Source organism: Pan troglodytes, chromosome 19 (genome assembly GCF_028858775.2).
Source record: "Pan troglodytes isolate AG18354 chromosome 19, NHGRI_mPanTro3-v2.0_pri, whole genome shotgun sequence".
NCBI classification, from domain to species: Eukaryota; Metazoa; Chordata; class Mammalia; order Primates; family Hominidae; genus Pan; species Pan troglodytes.
The window spans coordinates 88,783,794-88,808,713 of record NC_072417.2 but is presented as its reverse complement, the minus strand read 5'-3'; the positions used below and the strand labels follow the sequence as shown (position 1 = coordinate 88,808,713).

At 46.1% G+C, this 24,920-nt stretch overlaps 1 protein-coding gene and 1 long non-coding RNA gene across 6 annotated transcripts in view; both read right to left on the bottom strand.

The window, feature by feature from the left end:
* Positions 1 to 23,304, bottom strand: part of UNK (unk zinc finger) — a 39,544-nt gene extending 16,240 nt beyond the window's left edge. For 2 of the 5 annotated variants that reach the window (XM_063799305.1, XM_063799306.1), the window contains exon 1: positions 10,710 to 10,972. In XM_063799305.1, the coding sequence (XP_063655375.1) occupies positions 10,710 to 10,900 (191 nt within the window). In that variant the 5' untranslated portion in view covers positions 10,901 to 10,972. Of the gene's footprint in view, positions 1 to 10,709; positions 10,973 to 23,128 lie in introns of those variants that run through there. The other 3 variants (XM_016930896.4, XM_016930897.4, XM_063799304.1) reach the window with 3 other exon arrangements.
* Positions 13,914 to 23,083, bottom strand: LOC134808904 (uncharacterized). The gene is made up of 3 exons (XR_010153084.1): positions 21,204 to 23,083; positions 16,091 to 16,350; positions 13,914 to 14,664 (listed from the first exon to the last, which is right to left on the bottom strand). It is a non-coding gene; the product is annotated as an uncharacterized LOC134808904 (long non-coding RNA).
* Positions 23,305 to 24,920: the final 1,616 nt, after the last annotated feature.

Genomic DNA, 24,920 nt, shown 5'->3' with positions numbered 1-24,920 from the left:
ACAAAAAGCTGTGCCCTCCTGCTACACAAAGGTACCACGCCTGGCACTGAGCTGGGATACCCATTCCTCAAACTGGTAGGACCATCCCTCTCCTGGGAGGTACATCCTCTTCCTGACTTTTTGGACCCACAAAGAAACTACCTCAGGAGGTAACAGAAAATGGGAGAGAAGGAACTTTCCTGAAAGAGGGAAGCTGGGCCCCGAGCCAGGAGCACAGAAGAGTGAGGCATGGTTAGAATGGGCAGATTAAGGATGGAACATCCAGTTAAACTGGAATCTCATATAAGCAATGAATAATATTTTAGCCTAATTAAGTCTCAAATATTGCATGGGACATACTTATCCTAAAGAAATTATCTGCTTCTGGTCAGGCACGGTGGCTCATGCCTGTAATCCTAGCACTTTGGGAAGCTGGGGCGGGCGGATCACCTGAGGTCTGGAGTTCGAGACCAGACTGGCCAAACTGCTGAAACTCGGTCTCTACTAAAAATATTTAAAAAACGGCTGGGCACGGTGGCTCATGCCTGTAATCCCAGCACTTTGGGAGGCTAAGGCGGGCGGATCACAAGGTCAACAGATCGAGACCATCTTGGCCAACCTGGTGAAACCATGTCTCCACTAAAAAAATACAAAAATTAGCTGGGCGTGGTGGCGTGTGCCTGTAGTCCCAGCTACTCAGGAGGCTGAGGTAGGAGAAGTACCTGAACCCAGGAGGCGGAGGTTGCAGTGAGCCAAGATCGCGCCATTGCACTCCAGCCAGGGCAATAAGAAGAAAACTCCGTCTCAAAAATAAATAAATAAATACATAAATACATAAATTATCTGTTTCCAACGTAACTGGCATCCTGTTTTGTTTTTAAGAGACAGGGTCTTGTTATGTTGCCCAGGCTGGAGTGCAGTGGCTGTTCACAGGCTCAATCATGGCATACCACAGCCTCAAACTCTCAGCCTCAAGCAATCCTCCTGCCCCAGTCTCCAGAGTAGCTGGGATTGCAGGTATACGCCACTATTCCCAGCTGGCATCCTTCATTTTTATTTGCTAAACCTGGTAGTTCTAAGAGTGACACATGCCTGCCTGGTGTCAGTGCCTCATGAAAGCACAGGGAGGCAGGAGGAGAAACCTAGGATATGTTCAGCCTGCCTCTGGGCACAGTCTGTCCTGGAGAAGGAAAGGTCCCCGAGGACAGGAGCTAGACCTGGTGAGCCTGCTGACTTGGGGCAGACATGTCCACAGTGCCACGTGCAGATGAGACTCCACAGAGGCTCTGGCTGGCAGGGCTCTCACAAATCAGGACAGATAGTGAGCTACAGATTCCATGTTAAGCCTCTTCACTTCCATTCCCACTGCCCTGGGTCAGGGACTTAAGACCTTTTCCTAAACTGACTTCCCTCTTTCTGGCCTTTCTCTGTCCAGATGACACTGCATAGTGCTCAACCCTCTTCCTAGAGCCCGAATTTAACTCTTACTATTATTATTATTTTTTTGAGACGGAGTCTCGCACTGTTGCCTAGGCTAGAGTGCAGTGGCGCAATCTCAGCTCACTGCAATCTCTGCCTCCCAGGTTCAAGCGAGTCTCCTACCTCAGCCTCCCTAGTAGCTGGGATTACAGGCACCCGCCACCACGCCCAGCTAATGTTTTCTATTTTTAGTAAAGACAGGGTTTCACCATGTTGGCCAGGCTGGTCTCGAACTCCTGACCTTGTGATTCGCCCGCCTTGGCCTCCCAAAGTGCTGGGATTACAGGCGTGAGCCACCGCGCCCAGCCCAAAATTTAACTCTTGCTTTTTTTTTTTGAGACAGTCTCCCTCTGTCGCCCAGGCTAGAGTGCAGTGGTGCGATCTTGGCTCACTCACCGCAACCTCTGCCTCCCAGGTTCAAGCAATTCTCCTGCCTCAGCCTCCCGAGTAGCTGAGACTACAGGTGCATGCTACCACGCCTGGCTAATTTTTTTTTTTGTATTTTTAGTAGAGACGGGGTTTCACCATGTTAGCCAGATGGTCTTGATCCCCTGACCTTGCGATCCGCCCACCTTGGCCTCCCAAAGTGCCGGGATTACAGGCATGAGCCCCTGTGCCCGGCCAGCAAACTCTTCTTGTAAAGGACCAGATGGTAAATATTTTAGACTTTAGATTTCTTTTTTTTTTTTTTTTTTTGAGACGGAGTCTCGCTTTTTTGCCCAGGATAGAGTGAAGTGGTGTGATCTCAGCTCACTGCAATCTCTGCCCCTGGGGTTCAAGCGCCTCAGTCTCCCAAAGTGCTAGGATTACAGGCGTGAGCCACCACGCCCAGCGGACTTTAGATTTCTTTTTGAGGGGATAACAATTTGCAAAGTTGGGGGATCCCTTTCATCAAAATGGATTACAAATGTTCATCGTTAATTCTGATTCTACAATACATACATATATATTATATATATATACACACACACACACACACACACACATATAAATTTTTCTTTTTATAAGGCAGGGGCTCGCTCTGTTGCCCAGGCTGGAGTGCAGCGGCTCAAGCAGGGCTCACTGCAGCCTTAACCTCCTGAGCTCAAGTGATCCTCCCACCTCAGCCTCTGGAGTAGCTGGACTATAGGCGCGTGCCCCCATGCCCAGCTAAATTTTTTTGATTTTTAGTACAGATAAGATCTCGCTATGTTACCCAGGCTGGTCATGAACTCCTGAGCTCAAGTAATCCTCCCCTGCTTTGACCTCTCGAAGTGCTGGGATTACAGGTGTGAGCCACCACACCTGGCCTGTAATGAGATTTTTATGTATTTCATCTTTGAAAATGTCTTTTCACATACATAGGTATTGCTAAATGTTGATAACATTCCACAAGCATGTGGGCTTGTTTTTTTTTTTTTTTTCCTTTTTGAGACAGTCTCACTCTGTCACCCAGGCTGGAGTGCAGTGGCGCAATAGCTCACTGCAGCCTCAACCTCCTGGGCTCAGGCAATCCTCCCACCTCAGCCTCCCAGGTAGCTGGGACCACAGCCACCATGCCCAGCTAATTTTTGTATTTTTTGTAGAGATGGGGTTTCACTGTGTTGCCAAGGCTCAAGCATATAATTATTATTATTATTTTTTGAGATGGAGTCTTGCTCTATGCCCAGGCTGGAGTGCAGTGGCGCAATCTCGGCTCACTGCAAGCTCTGCCTCCTGAGTTCACGCCATTCTCCTGCCTCAGCCTCCCGAGTAGCTGGGATTACAGGCGCCTGCCACCATGCCCGGCTAATTTTTTGTATTGTTAGTAGAGACGGGGTTTCACTGTGGTCTCGATCTCCTGACCTCGTGATCCACCTGCCTTAGCCTCCCAAAGTGCTGGGATTACAGGCGTGAGCCACTGCGCCCGGCCAAGCATATAGTTTTTATTTAGGATATCCATCTCTTAGACGACAATTGTAGAATTCTACTAATTTTTTTTTTTTTTTTTTTTTTTGAGACAGAGTCTCGCTCTGTTGACCAGGCTGGAGTGCAGTGGCGCAATCTCGGCTCACTGCAACCTCTGCTTCCCAGGTTCAAGCGATTCTTCCTGCCTCAGCCTCCAGAGTAGCTGGGATTACAGGTGCCTGTGACCACACCTGGCTAATTTTTGTATTTTTTAGTAGAGACAGTGTTTCACCATATTTGCCCACGCTGGTCTTGAACTCCTGACCTCAGGTGATCCGCCTGCCTCAACCTCCCAATGTGCTGGGATTACAGGCATGAGCCACCACGCCTGGCCAGAATTCTATTAATCTTAATACTTCTCTTTTAATCTCTTCCAGTTGAAGATTTGGCGTAAACTCAGTTGCGCAGATTAATGGATTTTTTATTTTTATTTTTTAGATGGAGTCTCACTCTGTCGCCCAGGCAGGAGTGCAGCAGCGTGATCTCAGCTCACTGCAACCTCTGTCTCCCACACTCAAGCGATTCTCCTGCCTCAGCCTCCTGAGTAGCTGGGATTACAGGCATGCACTACCACACCCGGCTAATTTTTGTACTTTTTGGTAGAGATAGGGTTTCCCCATCTTGGCCAGGCTGGTCTTGAACTCCTGACCTCAAGTGATCTACCTACCTTGGCCTCCCAAAGTGCTGGGATTATAGGCATAAGCCACCACGCCCACCCAGTGGATTTCAAATTAGAGAAATGTCCTTTGTGTTCACATTGAGATGCAAAATCCCTGATAGAACTATAGCCTGCATTTGGAACATGTGTGTAGGAATGGAGAGCTTGCCTTTGTTTTCACTTTTGCCAGCACAGGAAGTATACAAGGCAGTTTAACAGGACATAATGATTTAAACATTTGCTGTCATCAACATGACTTCCCTGAAGCATAGGGTTTGCATAAGCACTGTTTTACTTTGGAGTTTTAGGTTGAATTCATTAACAAACATTACCTAGTCTGCAGCAAAAGCTAATTTCCAAAGCCATTCAGCATTCAATAGTGGTTGGGAGCGATTCTCCTCATTCAGAAAATTTTCAATCTCAGCCCTGAGCTCAAAAAGTTGAAAGAAAACTACCACTGCTAAGCCATCAAACTACTGCACAGCAGGGCACATCAGAATATTCAGCTTCTATTTCTGACAAAAACTTATGGAATTGATGATGATTCACAAAACCAAGTAAAATTACTGATGCTAAGAGTTCAATAACACATGATAAATTAAGATATTTTCTGCAAAGTACCTGCTGATGAATAACACAATGAATAAACCACCTTACATTTTCACAAGTTTTGTAAATTTGTCCAATTATTCTTCTGCTGTACACATATTTTTACCACCACCAGCTGTAAAAGATACTAGCAGATTACACTTTAGGTTGTACTGAATTAGTGTTTTCTTAGCTGTGGACTCACCAACAGCCAGGAAAAACCACATGAAATCGGCCTTCCTTTTGATGGTGTCTGGCTCTGTCACCAGGCTGAAATGCAGTGGCGTGATCTAGGCTCACTGCAACCTCCACCTCCCGGGTTCAAGTGATTCTCCTGCCTCAGGCTCCCAAGTAGCTGGGACTACAGGTGCCTGTCACCATGCCCAGCTAAATTTTTTTGTATTTTTTAGTAGAGACGGGGTTTCACCGTGTTAGGAGATCGATGGTCTTGATCTCCTGACCTCATGATGTGCCCGCCTTGGCCTCCCAAAGTGCTGGGATTACAGGTGTGAGCCACCGCGTCCGGCCTGTAATTTTTGTATTTTTAGTAGAGACGAGGTTTCACCATGTTGGCCAGGGTGGTCTTAATCTCCTGACCTCGTGATCCGCCCACCTTGGCCTCTCAAAGTGCTGGGATTACAGGTGTGGGCCATGGTGCCCGGCCTTCTTTTTTAATTGACTACTGACATTGCTCCTAATGTCCTCAACATTTTGAGACACTGTTCCTGCTGAAAAGCTAACACTCTCAAACAAAAATGTGTTTTCTCTGGACACACTTCTCCAGCTGCTGCAATCAAACACAATTTAATTAACTCAACATCAGTAAATGGCTTTCCTTGCCTAGCTAACAAATGAGCCACTCAGAAACCTGCTTCAGTTGTAGCCTGCAACTGAAACTACAAAAATGTGTTTTAATTCTTGTGAAGAAATTCTGCTGTAAGGAAATATTCCTAGCTGCATGCAGTGGCTCATCCCCGTAATCCCAGCAACACAGGAGGCGGAGGTGGGAGGATCAATTGAGCCTAGGAGTTTGAGGGCAACATAGCAAGACCCCATCACTAAAACAGTTTTAAAACATTTTTTTAAAAAACTAAGCCAGGCATGCACCTGTAGTCCCAGCTACTTGGGAGGCTGAAGTGAAAGGATCACTAAACCCAAGAGTTTGAGGTTGCAGTGAGCTACGGTTGCACCACTGCATGCCAGCCTGGGTGACAGAACGAGACCCTGTCTCAAAAAAAAAAAAAAAAGACATCTGTGCTGAAAAAATCCATCAGCATTATCAGACCAAGCACTTATCACAAGATTCCCAGAAAAGCAAGCAATGGTCAGAAAAAAATTTTTAGGTCAGGCGCAGTGGCTCACTCCTGTAATCCCAGCCCTTTGGGAGGCCAAGGCGGGCAAATCACTTAGGGTCAGGAGTTTGACGCCAGCCTGGCCAACATGGAGAATCCCATCTCTACTAAAAATACAAAAAATTACCCAGGCGTGGTGGGTCACACCTATAATCCCAACTACTTGGGTGGCTGAGGCACGAGAATTACTTGAACCAGGGAAGTTGAGGTTGCAATGAGCTGAGCGCACCACTGTACTCCAGCCTGGGCAACAGAGCAAGACTCTGTCTCCAAAAAAAAAACAGGCTGGGGGGAGCCGGGTGCAGTGGCTCACGCCTGTAATCCCAACACTTTGCGAGGCTGAGACGGGTGGATCACAAGGTCAGGAGTTCAAGACCAACCTGGCCAATATGGTGAAACCCCGTCTCTACTAAAAATACAAATTAGCCAGGTGTGGTGGCGGGCGCCTGTAGTCCCAGCTACTCAGGAGGCTGAGGCAGGAGAATCGCTTGAGCCCGGGAGGTGGAGGCTGCAATGAGCAGAGATCATGCCACTTCACTCCAGCCTGGGCGACAGAGTGATCTCAAAAAAAAAAAGGAAAAATAAATTTTAAAGGAATATTTCCTTCTTTATTTAAATAAAGAGACAGGGTCTCACTCTGTCACCAGGCTGGAGTACAGTAGTGTAATCACAGCTCATTGCAATCTTGACTCCTGGGCTCAAGGTGTCCTCCTGCCCCGGTCTCCCAAAGTGCTGGGATTACAAGCATAAGCCACCATGCCCAGTCACAGCTATCTTTATTGTTGGGTGCTTTGCCACCAAATGTGTTAACAAATAATCCACATGCCACTGAGCCTTAAAATACTTGAAGTGCATTTTTCTCTTCCTCTCTTCTTTTGACATAAGAGGTATGCACTGGTGATGAAGAACATATAAAACATGGTATGCTGGCTGGGTGCAGTGGCTCACACCTGTAATCCCAGCACTTTGGGAGGTCGAGGTGGGCGGATCATGAGGTCAGGAGATCGAGACCATCCTGGCTAACATGGTGAAACCCCGTCTCTACTAAAAATACAAAAAATTAGCCGGGCGTGGTGGCTGGCACCTGTAGTCCCAGCTACTCAGGAGGCTGAGGCAGGAGAATGGTATGAACCCGGGAGACGGAGCTTGCAGTGAGCCCAGATCACACCACTGCACTCCAGCCTGGGCAACAGAGCGACACTCCGTCTCAAAAAAACCAAAAAATGTGGTATGCTGATACGTGCAGCAATGAGAAGCAATGAGCATCACATATAGTCAGTCTCCTGTTGTAACTACTTGAGTCTGTAGTTGAAGTGCACAAGCAGCCAAGACAACAGAGAAACGAATGAGTGCAGGTTCAAAGGAAGCGTTATTTAATTTATTTTTTATTTTTTGAGACAGAGTCTCGCTCTGTCACCCAGGCTGGAGTGCAGTGGCGTGATCTCGGCTCACTGCAAGCTCTGCCTCCTGGGTTCATGCCATTCTCCTGTCTCAGCCTCCCGAGTAGCTGGGATTACAGGCGCCCGCCACCATGCCCGGCTAATTTTTTTATTTTTAGTAGAGGCGGGGTTTCACTTTATTAGCCAGGATGGTCTCAATCTCCTGACCTCATGATCCGCCCGCCTCGGCCTCCCAAAGTGCTGGGATTACAGGCATGAGCCACCGCGCCCAGCCCAAAGGAAGCTTTATTTAGGGACTCTTTGAAATTCATATAATCGTCACATCAAGAAATATCTTTTCAACCATTGAAAAAATGTGAAGGGAGGGCACAGTGGCTCATGCCTGTAATCCCAGCACTCTGAGAGGCCAAGGCGGGTGGATCGCTTGAGCTCAGGAGTTGGAGACCAGCCTGGGCAATATGGCAAAACGCTGTCTCTACCAAAAAAATACAAGAATTAGCCGGGTGTGGTGGTGCACACCTATAGTCCCAGCTACTCAGGAGGCTGAGGCAGGAGGATTCTTTGAGCCTGGGAGGTCGAGGCTGCAGTGAGCCAAGATCGTGCCACTGCACTCCAGCCAGGAGGATAGACTGAGACCTGTCTCAAAAGAAAGTGAAAACAATTCTTACCTTGTGGGCCTTAAAAAAGCAGGCAGCAGGCTGGATTTGGCATGCAAGCCGGTTTGCTGACCTCTGCTCTACACTTGGGTTTTTTTGTCTTTTTTTTCCCCTTTTTGTGGAGAAAGGGGGCTCGCTGTATTGCCTGAGCAGGTCTCGAACTCCTGGGCTCTAGTTATCCTCTGGCCTCTGCTCCCTAAGTGCTGGGATTACAGGTGACCTCTGCGCTAAACAGTTGGTATGCCCCATCACATCACACCCTCACATCTCCATACTTTTGATCATGTTGTCCCCTGGGTCTAGATCACCCTGAGGGTTCCCTGGCCCTGCCTGCCCCCGCTTCTATGTTCCTACTGCACTATGTGAATACTGCTGGTCAGCCACCACAGTGGATTCTGACTGTTTTGTACACTGCCACATCGATCATCTTTGTACCCCTGCACAGAGCTGACCCACAGCAGGTGCTTGAGATGTGGGAAGTGAAAAGAAAAGCAAAAAGCACCCCAAGTGGTAGAAGCCTGGTACAAAAGCAGCTCTGCACGAACCCAGCAAAACACAGAGGAGCAACTCCAACCTCCGACTTAGATACATCTCCTGGCAATTAACTCAGTAAGCTCTCTCTTCCACATCACGTCTGCTCAGCTTTGTTCCTCACCTGAACACTAAAATTGAGATCTTCCGCCTCACACAAAGAGTCGGTTGCTGGCATCTGGCTCTTTTGTCATTGGTGCTGGGAATGTGCAGAGACCATTACAGATTAACTTTTTTGATAAAGGGTCTTATTCTGTCACCCAGGCTGGAGTGCAGTGGTGCAATTACAGGTCACTGCAGCCTCCCAGGCTCAAGCAATCCTCCCACCTCAGCCTCCCGAGTAGCTGGGACTACAGGCACCTGCCACCCCACCCAGCTAATTTTTGTATTTTTTTGTAGAGATGAGGTTTCGCCATGTTGCCCAGGCTGCTCTCAAACTCCTGACCTCCAGCAACCCTCTTTTTTTCGTTGTTTTTGAGATGGAGTCTCGCACTGTCGCCCAGGCTGGAGTCCAGTGGCCCGATCTCGGCTCACTGCCAGCTCCGCCTCCTGGGTTTGCACCATTCTCCTGCCTCAGCCTCTGAGTAGCTGGGACTACAGGCGCCCGCCACCACGCCTGGCTAATTTTTTTGTATTTTTAGTAGAGACAGGGTTTCACTGTGTTAGCCAGGATGGTCTCGTTCTCCTGACCTCATGATCCGCCTGCCTCAGCCTCCCAAAGTGCTGGGATTACGGGCGTGAGCCACCGTGCCCAGCAAGCAACCCTCTTTACTCTCTCAAAGTGCTGGAATTACAGGTATGAGCCACCATGCACAGCCACTACAGATTAATTCCTGTTTCTATTTCCTCCAACAACCAATGGGTATCATGATGACTACTGGCAAAAGCTGGGTATCGGCCAGGCATGGTGGCTCATGCCTGTAATCCCAGCACTTTCAGAGGCCAAGGCAGGTGGATCACCTGAGGCCAGGAGTTCGAGATCAGCCTGGTCAACATGGCAAAACCCCATCTCTACTAAAAATACAAAAATTAACCGTGGTTTGGTGTAGTGGCGCATGCCTATAATCCCAGCACTTTGGGAGGCCAAGGTGGGTAGATCACCTGAGGTCAGAAGTTCAAGACCAGCCTGGCCAACAGGGCAAAACCTCGTCTCTATTAAAAATACAAAAATTAGGCCAGGCGTGGTGGCTCATGCCTGTAATCCCAACACTTTGGGAGGCTGAGGTGGGGGGATCACCTGAGGTCAGTTCGAGACCACCCTGGCCAACATGGCGAAACCCCGTCTCTACTAAAAAATACAAAAATTAGCTGGGTGTGGTGGCACACACCTGTAATCCCAGCTACTCAGGAGGCTGAGGCAGGAGAATCGCTTGAACCCAGGAGGCGGAGATTGCAGTGAGCCGAGATCGCGCCATTGCACTCCAGCCTGGGTGACAAGAGCAAGACTCTGTCTTAAAAAAAAAAAAAAAAAGAGCTGTGGTCAATCTTTTTGTGGAGTGCATGTCTGCATGAATGTCCACCCTGTATGTTTTGTTTGTTTATAATCTGATTTGGACAAACCTACAGATTTGAGTACAGAGACATATAGGCAAGACAATGATGGCCTCTAGACAACTAAGACAAGCCAACAGAAAGAGATGGCGCTGCAACACCAGATTTGCTCAGGACTTCATGAATCCCAGAACATGCAGTGAACAGCAAGATGTAAGCCCAACAAAAGGGACAAGAGATTGAGCCGGTGGAATAACTCACTCTGGATGCCCCTCAGCCTTGGGTAATGGGCCATGAGTTTTCAAGATGGAGCGGCCAGTGAGGAAACACCTGTTCCTGCAGCTCCTGCTGCTCTCCTGGCCACTTAGTGTCACTACTCATGACCCTCACACAGCAGCTGGCAAAGACAGGGCAATCTGACAGATCTGCCCATATCCCTAATAAGCTACTAATGCTCATTTTATTACAGCCAGTCTTATAAAAATTGAATTTCATCTTTTTCAACAAGTATAGGCCAGGTGTGGTAGCTCATGCCTGTAATCCCAGCACTTCGGACAGCCAAGGCGGGCGGATCGCCTGAGGTCAGGAGTTCGAGACCAGCCTAGCCAACATGGCGAAACCCCGTCTCTACTAAAAATACAAAAATTACCTGGGTATGGTGGCACATGCCTGTAGTCCCAGCTGCTTGGGAGGCTGAGGCAGACAACTGCTTGAGCCTGGGAGGCAGAGGTTGTAGTGAGCCGAGATTGCGCCACCGCACTCCAGCCTGGGGGACAGAGTGAAACTCCATCTCAAAAACAAAAACAAAAACAAAAAACAAATATATACAAGCTTTAACATGAATATAGGATCTTTTTAAAAAGCAAGACATAGTCCTAATCTTAAACATTCTTTATTGAAATCTAACCACAATATGATAGGATTCTGCAACTAGCACTAAAGGAAAAGAAAAACAAAAAGCCAAAAAACCTGTCATTTTTGAAGATTATTTGTAGTATCCAAAGGCTCAAATGATGCTTGTCTATAATCTCCTGCTTTCCATGTTAACCCTGCTAGCTACTTCTTTCCTTCCCCCACATATAACTCCTAAAAAGAAATGTAGTCACTGAGATCATAATTCACGGCTTATCAAAGGTTCTTTAAGTTTAAGAATAAAGTATGTTTTACCCTCAAAGAGAATATTGTAAGAGCATATGAGCCATAGGTTAAAATTCTAAATTATTTATCCAAGTATGTATATGTTTGTTACAAGCTGCTAAAAATCTTTCCTTATTTTTGCAAATCTGATAGGTAAACTATTATCAGTTCTACATTCCATATTTATAAGGATATACATACACATTCTGATACCAAACATGACCCAGAAACCATACAACTTTGTAACAGTAACCACATTGGTGGGAGTTACTGAAAATGGCTTTTAGTTTAGGCTGGGTGTGGTGTCTCAGGCCCAGCAATTTGGGGAGCAGAGGCAGGACGACTGCTTGAGGCCAGAAGTTCCAGACCAGCCTGGCAACACTGTATGACCCTGACTTCACAAAACAAATTTAAAAATAAAAAATTAGTCGGGTGTGGTGGTAAACACCTGCAGTCCCAGCTACTCAGGAGGCTGAAGTGAGAGGATCATTTGAGCCCAGGAGTTCAAGGCTGCAGTGAGCTATGATTACGTCACTGCACTCTAGCCTGGGTGACACAGTAAGACCGTATCTCAAAAAAAAAAAAAAAAGCTTTAAATATTTGGATGGATCTGACACACTACACAGCTATAGAGATGTGGCTTCCAAATCTTCTAAAGTGATCCTGATTTAGAATATTCTCTCTGGCAGAAAAAGCAAGCTCAGGGAGTATTATTCAGGCAAATAAAATAAGTGTCTAGTGAATTTATAAGTGTGACTGAACCTTTAAGGGAGTCTTTGATCCCACACTGGCCTTTAGTCAGAGTAAATACAATATGATCTTATGGCCACTATGAAGCTCCTAGATGCGATGAAACTCCCTACCGCACCTGGGCACACACGCCCGTGCACACACACACAGCAACCCACAGTTCAAGTGCTATGGGCACTCAAGCAAGTCAGTGTTTTACAGTGGGGGAGCCAATCACTGGCAATTATTTCAGCCCACTTTTCACTGGGGCTCACTGGAACTTTCTGACACCTGTGAGCTGTCCTGGCCCCAAGAACTAACAAGAGCCAGGAAGGGTGTGCAATTAGTCCTGTATGTCCATGGTCCCTTCTTTCTATAACTGTCCCCTTGCCCTGTGGGGCCTAGAGCTGGTGAAACTGAGGAAGATTCATATAAGGGTCACTCACGTCACTGATGTTAGAGAATATTCGAGAGTACTAAAAACCCCCGTTCATCCTCCCCCAAATTATATAATACCTTGACTTTATTCAAAGTTTTTCTGGCCAGGCATGGTGGCTCACACCTGTAATCTCAGCACTTTTGAGAGGTCAAGACGGGCAGATCACTTGAGGTCAGGAGTATGAGACCAGCCTGGCCAACATAGTGAAACCTCGTCTCTACTAAAAATACAAAAATTAGCCAGGTGTGGTGGCGCGTGCCTGTAATCTCAGCTACTCAGGAGGCTGAGGCACTACAATTGCTTGAACCCGGGAGGCGGAGGTTGCAGTGAGCAGAGACCACACCACTGCACTCCAGCCTGGACAACAGAGCGAGAACCTGTCTCGAAAACCAAAAACAACAACAACAATAACAACAACAAAAAACCCACAAAGTTTTTCTGTACATAGCTAACCTGAAAAAGCTAGCCTGGAAAACCTCCAGTTTTATGACCCTTTAGTAATATGTTTAAACTAACATGTTCTTTGTACATTGTTTTCTGTACAACAACCTATTTGGCCCTAAACTGCATGGGTCAGTTTAGAACACACATCCATCATGTAAGATACAAGCAGTATGATGGAGGCGCTACAAAGACTGGAGAATGAAATAAGAATTCAAGTGGACGTGGAAGAGAGAACTGTTCTCTGAAGATGCTGCTGCCCCGTGCGTGCCCTAGGAACTGAAGGATCTATTTTAGTGTGGATGCAACTAAAGAAGGCATTCAATCAGGGCTGTTGAAGCAAGGAGCAATGCAACTGAAAGCAGTGACTAGGGCCCTGTTCAAATAATGGCGGAGAACAGTACCTACGCTGTGCTAAGTGCCAAGCACTGTTTTAAGTGCTTTACATGTATGAACTCATTTATTTCACCCTTATAACAACCCCATGAGACAGGTAATATTCCTATTCTCAGGAAACTGATACACAAAGAGGTAAGTCACTTGCCCAAGATCTCACAGCTAGAAACTGACAGAGCTGGGCCTCAAATCCAGGGGGTGTGACCCTGGAGTCAGTACTCTTAACTACCATGCTGACTATTAACTAAGCTTTTTTTTTTTTTTTTGAGACGGAGTTTCACTCTTGTTGCCCAGGTTGGAGTGCAATGGAGTGATCTCGGCTCACTGCAACCTCCGCCTCCTGGGTCCTAGTGATTCTCCTGCCTCAGCCTCCCTAGTAGCTGGGATTACAGGTGCCCGCCACCACACCCAGCTAGTTTTTTGTATTTTTAGTAGAGACGGGGTTTCACTATGTTGGCCAGGCTGGTCTCGAACTCCTGACCTCAGGCAATCCACCCGCCTCAGCCTCCCAAAATGCTGGGATTACAGGCGTGAGCCACCATGCCTGGCTAACTAAACATTTCTTAACTGAGCTAAAGGAAAAACAAGAGTAGTAGCAAATAAGCCTCAGTGACTCTCTGAAAGCTGTTTAGAATATGTCGGAGAGTTTCGGACAGGCCATAACTACAATACCATAAAATAAGTTGCTGAAATAAAAACAGAAATGTTCACTTTAGCATGCTCTACTGGATATTTAATATACATTTTTGTATTCATTATAAAGCACTCTTACTTCAATAGTAAAACAGAGGTTACTTTGTTTTTAATCAGGAAATACAAGTACCAGTCTCTAATTTATATTATATTTAGATGGTCTGATTCACACAAATCCTGAAGTGACAGGTCACCAGATGCCTGGCACCTCTTAACAGTAAAAGTGACATCAGAAACATGTAGTAATGTTCTTACCAAAATTAATAAATGCTTAGATATAAGAATGACTACTTAAAACTTCTAAGTCACAAAACACCATGCTAAAGGTTTTTATCAACCTCTTCTTTACAGAACATAACTACTTCTCTTATGTGGGGGTAGACCTGTGAATAGGCCAAAATTTCATAGGAAGGTGGGACATGGACCTTCCCCCTCCTTATTAAAAGTCATTTTGTCAGGACTTATGGTGGCTATATGGTGTTTCAAATGCTAACAGGAAACAAATGAGTCAACTTATGCACATGAAAAGCAAACTGTGAATAAAGAATAAGGAAGGGGAGGAAACAGTTCAATAAGTTCAGATACGACTTGATGATACTGTCACAGGCTGTCACAGGCCTCAGTATCTTCTTTATGTCCTAAAGAAATTGAGCCACCAACAGGAAAAAAGGTCACCTCACAGAGAATGCTGTGAGATTTTTAAGTTGCTAGACTCCTTTCCATCTTCTCCTTCTCCTCAGCTCTTGATACTGCTGTCAAATTCTACACACTGGCAAAGAAAAAAGGGGTGAAAGTTGAGGGATTTTATAGAGAAATAATAAAAAGTTTGTTGTGATTACTTGAACTAATATAGTATAGCCACTGATATCATTTTAAATGCCTAAAACACATGGCCTGTCCTTAAAGAAATGCCCATGTAAACCTTAAAACACTCACGATACCTGAAGAATGGACTCTATTACATTTTAGCAAGACAGCAAACTTCTCTTCCACCTCCCACCCACCCCAGGAAGTAGACATGATTCATCTTATGAAGGCATTGGTAAAAGTCTGCTTGTTCCCTGGAATGGCTATCAAGTTGGAGACAAGGTAAAGTATAATTACCAGCACCTAAGAGTCTCAAACTTGTTTTCTGAATACGTATTTCTTATCTCAAAACATCTCCACAGACTTATAACATGGCGGCATTCAACTAGAATAGATACACAGGGCCTAAGCCACTGAGAAAGCTGGGAAAAGGGCACCAAGGAGCTCTGTGCAAACCACAGGCTTTCCCACACTGAACCACTGCTGCTGAGCCTTGGCAATAGGCCATGCGCTTGAAGCCCTCTCTATGGTCAGAGGGACTCATATACACTGATTTTTAAATTAACTTTTTAACAATTTGAGATATAATTCAGAGAGCACTCAAACTCACCACTTGTACATTTCAGTGGTTTTTAGTGTATTCACCCACATTATGTAACCTTCACCATATCTAATTCCAGAACATTTTCATCACTCCCAAAATCACCCTGTACCTATTATCCCATGCACTTTCTCCACAGATACCTCTGCTGCCTATGCAGGTATTTTAAGATGACTGGCTGGGGTGAATCTATAGAGTTATCTATATGGTAAGAAAACAAGAAGCTACATTGTCCAGAGGGATACTAAACCTAAATTCTTGGCATTGTTAGCAATTAGGCTAATGTAATTTTTATATATTGGCTAAGAATGGCAGAGAAACTTACATTCAACATCCATCTTCACATAACAATTAGTGTGACCCAAATTCATCCAAGATGTTAAAAGAAGGGAAGACAATCTACTAGGATTAGCCATAACTGTCCATAGTTGCAATCTCAAAACAGAGAAGATGCATACGGATAGTGGGAAAACCTCCTTTAGTATCAACCATAGCTGGATTAAAAAAAACAAAAACAAAAACAAAAAAACTTAATCATTAAGCAAATATTGCCCAGTGTGGGAAAATAATCACTAGACCAGTCCACTATTTAATGTAATGCAGCTTTAAATGCAACCTTACTGTCATCACTCTCGACCTGGAGTCTCTCCTAATGAGAAAAATTACCTTTAGGTAAAGGTCTGGCAGGAAAGCCTGCAGATGTGTGCTGTGCTGCTCAGGCTGTGGCAGGGCTCTAGTTACCTAAGCGTGCTCATGGCTTCTAAGACACACAGGAAAGAGACCTCACCTTCAGGCATCAGGGTGTTGAAAAGCGGGAGGACGTGTAGGTCCACGAGGGTATCTTGCTTTTGTGCACTTATCTGGGGTGCTATTTGCAGAGAAGGAGCTCCTTTATAGAGTGTGCCCAAGATGGATTTCTCTAAGTTGCTCTCAGAGTTGTCCAGCTGCCCTCACCAATAAGTCACAGTCTTTGTAGGATGATAGAAACCACCAGTCAAAGCAGATGCATATGGGTTGTGGGGAAGCCTTCTTTAGTATCTAACATAGCTGGATTAAAACAAAAAAACTTAACCATTAAGCAAATCTTGACTTTAATAATTTAGATAATAGCAAATATCAACTAGGTGTTAAGTTTAAGAATCTACCCTTAGCAAGGGCACTTAACACTTAACGGGGATTTTGTGGGATTAAATGAAGGCTACAATGAGCTCCTAATTTCTGTCCTCCAAGAAATTAGTTCTACTTGATAAACAAGTAAATAAGATCCAGAAATGTTTATTGGTAATGTAGCTCGTTCTCACTGAGGTTGCCCAGCAACACTTCCAATGACTTCTGTTGTACAACAAGTAGTACTCTACTAATGCATGCATGATTTTATTGTAATTTGCAATAATGACTTAAATACATGTTCATGTCCAGGATTTTCCAAAATATAATCAGATGCAATCAAGTGAAGTTAATGACATTTATGTAATACATAAACTGACAAAACTGCCTGAAAAGAGTTATCTATGGAAGTATTGCTACATTATCTTTGTTTAATTCGATGCCCAGGAAACCAGTCCTAAATTTAAATGATGCCTAGATAGATGAGGCTATAAAGTATTTATTCTCTGTCAACCTATAAGAAATCACCAAGTGGCCAGAAAACTCCTGCAAACCTTCACTAAACTAGAATTTCATTTTCCTTTAACATGAGGGCATTAAGAAGTCTGAGAACCGACTGCAGTCACTGCAGTTGAAGGCATGAAGACATGATGAGTCTTTGAGGTATACTTCCTCTCATGGGGTCAAAACAATGAGGTCAGAAACTTGGAGAGTTTAATATTTATTTATTTATTTTTATTTTATTATTTTTTTCAAGCCAGAGTCTCGCTCTGTTGCCCAGGCTGGAGTGTAGTAGCGTGATCTCGGCTCACTGCAACCTCCGCAACCTCCGCCTCCTGGGTTCAAGCGATTCTCCTGTCTCAGCCTCCCGAGTAGCTGGGATTACAGGCATGCACCACCACGCCCGGCTAATTTTTGTATTTTTAGTAGAGATGGAGTCTTGCCGTGATGGCCAGGCTGGTCCCGAACTCCTGACCTCAAGTGATCCGCTCGCCTCGGCCTCCCAAAGTGTCAAGATTAGTGTCAAGATTACAGGCGTGAGCCACCACGCCCAGCCAATTATTTATTTATTTTTCAGATAGGGTCTTGCTCTGTCACCCAGGCTGGAGTGCAGTAACACAATCTTGGCTCACTGTAGCCTCAATCTCCTGGGCTCAGGGATCCTCCCACCTCGGCCTCCTGAGTATCCAGGACCACAGACGCACACCACCACACCAGGCTCGTTTTTTTAATTTTTAGTAGAGAGGAGGTCTTGCTATGTTGCCCATGCTGGTCTGGAACTCCTGGGCTCAAGTGATCCTCCTGCCTCAGCTTCCCAACGAGTTGGGACTATAGCTAGCATACCCAGCTGGATATTTCAGATGGTAGTTTTTCTGTGACCTTTCAAGAATAAACTTTTTTTCCCCTTGAGATGGAGTCTGGCTCTGTTGTCCAGGCTGGAGGGCAGTGGCGAGATCTCGGCTCACTGCAACCCCCGCCTCCCGGGTTCAAGCAATTCTCCTGCCTCAGTGTGTGCCACCACACCCAGCTAATTTTTGTATTTTCTTTTTTTGTTTTTGTTTGAGACGGAGTCTAGTCCTGTCACCCAGGCTGGAGTGCAATGGCGCGATCTCGGCTCACTGCAACCTCCGCCTCCCAGGTTCAAATGATTCTCCTGCCTCAGCCTCCTCAGTAGCTGGGATTACAGGCGCCCGCCACCATGCCCAGCTATTTTTTGTATTTTTAGTAGAGACGGGGGTTTTACCACGTTGGCCAGGCTGGTCTCGAACTCCTGACCTCATGATCCGCCCACCTCAGCCTCCCAAAGTGCTGGGATTACAGATGTGAGCTACTACGCCCTGCTCAGCTATACACTTTCAATAGTATAACTGTTAATACAGCAAAAAGCCAAAAGGTAGCTAAACTTGTAGATACATTTTGAGACGTGATTGCTACAAAAGTTCTCCTCATTCTTAAACGTTTTTATAAAACTCTTCCAATATACAAGACAGTATGTTATAAATAAAGCTGAATTAAATTCATTATTTGTCAAATTAAAAGACAAACTGTCTAGTAAAAGGAGGTCACAGGCCAGGCGCAGTGGTTCATGCCTGTAATCCCAGCACTTTGGGAGGCCGAGACGGGCAGATCACGAGGTCAGGAGATCGAGACCATCCTGGCTAACACAGTGAAACCCCATCTCTACTAAAAATACAAAGAATTAGCTGGGCATGGTGGCGGGCGCCTGTACTCCCAGCTACTGGGGAGGCTGAGGCAGAAGAATGCCGTGAACCCAGGAGGCGGAGCTTGCAGTGAGCCGAGATCGCGCCACTGCACTCCAGCCAAGGGCAACAGAGCGAGACTCGGTCTCAGAAAAAAAAAAGAGGTCATGTGGTTCTTGTATTGGAAGAATAATAATACATATACATTATCGTTTTACTAAGTGCTAAGCAAATACTTGGAGCTGTACAATAAAGGAACTTCTGACATAACTGTTTTCTAAAAGGACTGGATTCCTAAGTCCAGCACAAGTGCCTGCTACACCAATTTGCTGAAAGGATTATTCCAAAGTTTCCCTTAAAGCAAGATTATTCAAGAGTTTAGAAAAAAAAAAAAATCAACAAAATTATCCTTCAAACTATGTTATGAATAATCCTCTTGGTTTAGGAAAAGGAGGGCTCAAACTCTAAGAACTTTAATTTCAGCACAAGAATGAAGGGCAAGAAAGGGAAACCAATGGCAACATAATTTTTTGCTTTTAGTGTATTCAACTGTGTTTGCCAAGATTACTGTTATGGTGAGTGAGACTCAATTATCACACAAGTGTCTCTGGATTATTGCAAAGACTACAGCATGTTACCTAATTTCAAATAACATCAGGTATAAAACTATACAAAATTAATTAATGTATAAGAAAGTCCAGGTGAGGTGGCTCACACCTTCTCAGGCTCACGCCTTCCCATGCCACTGTACACCAGCCTGGGTGACAGAGCAAGATCCTGTCTCTTGCTCTGTCCAACCAACCTGGGTGACAAAAATAAATTTAAAAAAAAAAATTAAAAATAAAAATAAAAGTGGCTGGGCGCGGTGGCTCACACCTGTAATCCCAGCACTTTGGGAGGCCGAGGCGGGCAGATCACGAGGTCAGGAGTTCAAGACCAGCCTGACCAACATGGTGAAACCCCATCTCTACTAAAAATACAACTAAATAAATAAATAAAAGTTTAAAAAGGTAAAAAATTTGACAGGCAGAAGGGAACAGTGGCTCACGCCTGTAATCCCAGCAGTTTGGGAGGCCAAGGTGGGCGGATCACGAGGTTAGGAGTTCGAGATCAGCCTGGCCAACACAGTGAAACCCTGTCTCTACTAAAAATACAAAAATTAGCCAGCCATGGTGGCGTGTGCCTGCAGTCCCAGCTACTTAGGAAGCTGAAGCAGGAGAATTGCTTAAACCCGGGAGGTGGAGGTTGCAGTAAACTGAGATCACGCCACTGCACTCCAGCTTGGGCAACAGAGTGAGACTTTGTCTCCAAAAAAAAAAAAGAAAAAATTGACAGGCAAAAACACACAAATATTCAAAAGGGGTCTATCTCTGTATTCAAAATGGGATCAATTATTATCAATGATCAATTATTATTCCACTCTGTATGTCCATGTGTACCCACTGTTTACCTCCCAAGCAGCTCAAATTTTCATTTAAAATCAAAATCAAAATGCTCCCGCCCCCTAACTCCCAAGGGCAATAAATGAATTCACCTTATGGGGGTGGAGGGAAGCAGGTATGGTGGTATGTGCCTGTAGTCCCAGCTACTCAGGAGGCTAAGGCAGGACTGCTTGAGCCCAGGAATTCAAGTCCACCTGGTTAACACAGAGAGATCACGTCTCTTTTTTTTTTTTGGACCGAGTCTCACTCTGTCACCCAGGTTGGAGTGCAGTGGCACAATCTCTGCTCACTGCAACCTCTGCCTCCTGGGTTCAAGCAATTCTCCTGCCTCAGCCTCCTGAGTAGCTGGGACTGCAGGTGTGTGCCACCAGGCCTGACTAATTTTTTGTATTTTTAGTAGAGACGGGGTTTCCATGTTGGCCAGGTTGGTCTCGAACTCCTGACCTCAAGTGATCCACCCACCTCAGGCTCCTAAAGTGCTGGGATTACAGGCATGAGCAACCGCACCCTGCCCATGTCTCTTTTAAGAAGAGAAAAAAAAAAAAAAAAAAGCTGGGTGTGGTGGTCTCCCAGCACTTTGGGAGGCCAAGGCCCAACAGTAGATTGCTTGCGCCTGCTTGATCACAGGAGTTCGAGACTAGGCTGGGCAACATGGCAAAATCACGTCTCTACAAAAAATACCAAAAAAATGTATCCAGGTGTGCCTGTAGTCCCAGCTACTCAGGAGACTGAGGTGGGAGGATCACTTGAGCCAGGGAGGTCGAGGCTACAGTGAGCTGAGATGGTGACACTGCACTATAGCCTGGATGACAGAGACCCTATCTTAAAAAAAAGAAAAAGAAAAATCAGAGCCAGCAAGTGTGCTGGTTCCATCATATGTGTCCTCATGCTCCCTGCACCTCAGCCCTAGGAGGACTAGGGGATGAAGTTTTCCAGGTCATCACAGCTTCTGAATGCTAGTAAGTCTAGCAAGAAAGACCACTGATTTCTATCTCTGATTTTTGGAAATACAAATGTAAAAACACACATACATATGAACAGACAAAGAGATAAGAACACCTACAACCTCCCATCAAGCTTGGCTATTTCACCTACTCCTGTTGATTTCCTAAGACACCTCAAGAGCCAGGTCCCATTACTCTATACTTACCCACAAGGAATGGAAAGGCAGGCTTTTTTTGTTTGTTTTTGTTTCTGTTTTTTGAGACGGAGTTGTGCTCTTGTCGCTCAGGCTGGAGTGCAGTGGCACGATCTCGGCTCACTGCCACCTCCGCCTCCCGGGTTCAAGCGATTCTCCTGCCTCAGCCTCCTGAGTAGCTGGGATTACAGGTCCCCGCCAGCACACCCAGCTAATTTTTTGTATTTTTAGTAGAGACGCGGTTTTGCCATATTGGGCAGGCTGGTCTCTTCACTCCTGACCTCATGCGATCCGCCTCGGCCTCCCAAAATGCTGTGATTACAGGCGTGAGAGCTACCACGCCCGGCAGGAAAGACAGGTTTTAAACAAATGAGCATCAAGAGGACAAAGACTCAGATACTGACATTTAATCAGCTGTTCACTTGTTTCACCTGTCAATTCCAAAATAAGAAAGCCTTTCTATTACAGATTCCATAGTATGCTCAATGACAACACAACACAGAAACACAAGTTGCTGAAGCCAAGACTCTCATGACTCAAAATGTGTTTATTTTGCTAAAAACAGTGATCTGAGCAACCAGAGATTATAAAGAAGTTCCAATTACGTGAAGTTTCCAGATTCGAAAATCAAGACTACACCATTCAACTCATCAGTAGTCTCTGAGCTAAGAACATCTCACCAAAATCAATGGAAAGACTGCGAAAGATCTCCAGTAAGAAAGGACCAGGAAAGCAATGTCCATATCAGAAAAGGAGTGGTTAACGTGAGTCAGACTGTAGTCAAGAAGCTTAAATGATTTCAGCCAACAACAGAGAATCCCACAAAGAAACCATACACTTCCTATAACCAATGTTCCCCAACCCCAGAACAGTTTCCCAAGGTCTTCTATAACAAGCGTTCCTCCTGACTGGTTTGAGTTCTCTCTACTCCAACAGATGATTCTGTTCTTCGTTCACTGAACAACTTAAGAGCTGTTCAACCCCCCAGGTTCCAAAACCTCTCGCAGCTGGGGATCCTTTTAAACATGCACATCACTCAGGAGCCCATGGGGATGAGAGGCATTCACAGAGCATCAGGGAAAATGGAAAGCAACATTTTGCTTAACAGGAGAAACCGCCCCTTATTCATCTTTCTCCCACATCACCTAACTCTAGGGAATGCTTAACGTGGCTTGAAGGAAATGAAGACAGTGACCTAAAAGCACACAGATGCAAGACTTCCAGGAAGAGGTTTTCCCATCCTGCTGGACTCCTGTAGTGTCAGTATTTGGGGCTCCCTCTAATGCTACATTTCTGCTGAGCCTGCAGACATACTTGGAACCCATCACCTTCGGGCTCCCAGACTCAGGCTCCGCACAGCCCGCGAGGGAAACGGTCATGGGCACGCACGGACACGTTTCCATCTTTGCATGTTTATCTACGTCGACTGTGAATTCAAGCAAGGGTGGCCCTCGTGGACAACCTACGAGCCTTAGGGACACAAAAGGCTTCCTGTGCAAACTGCACGGAATCTCCTGACAGGACTTCACGTTAATCATCATTCATAGGTGGGTTCTGGGGCTGGACCCCACGGAACTCGTCTTGGTTGTGTCTTGGACTTCTCACTGCCCCAAAGGAGCCTACTACTGTGGTTTTACGGTCTGAGGAACAGTTAGGCCTCGAAGGCCTGGCCTAGGGAGAGTGCACTCTGCATCCCGAGCTCCCGCCTTCCCCACTCGGCGGCCGGGACCGAGTTTCCCGCCCCACAGCCCGACCAGAGGTTGGTGGCAGTTGGAGGCAGTTGGGACCGGCCCCAGCAGGTTGGAACCGGTCTGGGCCGGGCCGGAGGAGGAAGGGGGGGAGGAAGAGGCCGCCTCGCGCTCTCCCTGCGCGCGTGACTCACGCTGGCCGCTGACGTCAGGCGTGCGCGCGCGGCGGGGGGGGGGGGCTCTACGTACGTGTAGTGCTGCGGTTTCTCGGGCTGTGCCTGCAGCACCTGAGCGGTAGCGGCCGGGGGCGCCGAGGAAGCTGCGGAGCCGCCGGGCCCGGGGCCCTTCGACATGGTCTTGTCTTCCTGCCTCTTCGCCGCTCCCCTTTTATTATTCAGTCTGCGCGGTCCGCGCCGAGGACCCAGTGCGCCTGCGCCGCGCCACGAGAACGTGAAGACCCCCCACACGGCAGCAGGGGTTGCTGGGAGTTGTGGTTCTATGTCCGGCTGGAATTTTACCGTCGGCAGAGGGTTGCTGGCAAAGCACAGGACCACAATACCCAGGGATCCTTGCTGCTAGTGTCCCGGATGCTGAGGGCCTGCGACGGCTTCTGGGAATTGCAGTCCGGTCGCATTTCTCCTTCCTACCAGCGCGTTTTCAGTTTCATAGGGAAGCCTTTCCATGAAACTGGAGCGCCTGGAGGAGAAGGGGCCCAGAGCTAGGGAGGCCCTAGCGATTTCTGCGAAAGAGTTCCAAGTATAATTTCACTGCCAACAGTGTCATAACTACTTTGCCTTTATACTTAGTACAGCTAGGTTCGGTTCTAATGCCAGCTCAGAGCAGTGCTCCAAGCAGGGCTTAAGAATCTCTTGTCGGTTCTTAGTTCTGGGCCCTGTGCTGCAGGCACCTGCAATCCGCCAGCAACCCCTTCATCCCTGCGGCGGGTCTAACCTAAGAGGCATTGAGAAAGCTTTGCTAAGGAGGAGGTACACCGCACGCTACAGTTCCCGCGCCTTTGCCGAGGCGCTTCATTTACCTTTGCCAAATTCGACACCTGGAACTCCACGACTTGTGTGCTTTCTCAGCCTGACACCTGGCCTGACCAACTTGTTTCCAGTACATTAAGGGCCAAGAACGAATTTAATCTCCGCCTAGAATAGTCTCTGAGGTACACTGACAAGTTGCCAGTGTTGAGAAGCATCACAGGGTCCAGAGGAAAGGCCTGCGTTTCAGTAGGGCGTGCCCGTATTTATCCACTCTAGTTTTCTTGTCTGGACGTCAGCCTTTTTACTTGGGACATTATCTTTCCCCTCTCTGCTTCCCACCAGTCAAGCAAAGTTCTTCACTTTATAAAATAAGCCAGATGCCCCAGACCTAGGCATTTGTTTCTGTGAGTTTTAGAATGTTCTCCGTAGATATTTTAACCGTTGTCATTTAATTTGGTTTTTCATATTGAATCTATTTCAAATCCACTGGTTTTGATTTATATTTTCTTAGATGGGATTACATTAACAAATGATTATCTCATTAAAGAAACACATTCCAAATAACCTTAGGGGTGAAGGGTGGTGGGGCTAATGGAAAATCGTTAATGTTTGAGTGACACATACTTATTTTATTTAGCTCCAAGTTCCCTCACATCAGAAGCCACATTACAGAGTTGAGAAACTGGTTTTTCCTAAACAGGCTAAATCGTTTAGCCACTAGGGGCGTTTGAAAATGAAAAATTCCAAAAGGACAAATAAAAGTTGTAGTATATTGCTTTAATCCTATGATTAAACGCAAGTTACTTGGTTTATGTTAGCCTCACAATACTCAAGTGTGATCTGACTGAAGAAATAGAGTTCACAGCACTGGATTTTAAATAATAGATGTATATCATGAGCTTCAGAATAAGTGTGTACTGGTGGAGTTGGGAGATGATATCATCCAAACTGCTTAATTTACAAAAGAGGAAACCGAAACCCAGAGAAGCTAAGTAACTTGCACAAAGTTACACAGCAAGTTGGTAACAAGAGGAACTAGGACAGTAGCCTACAAG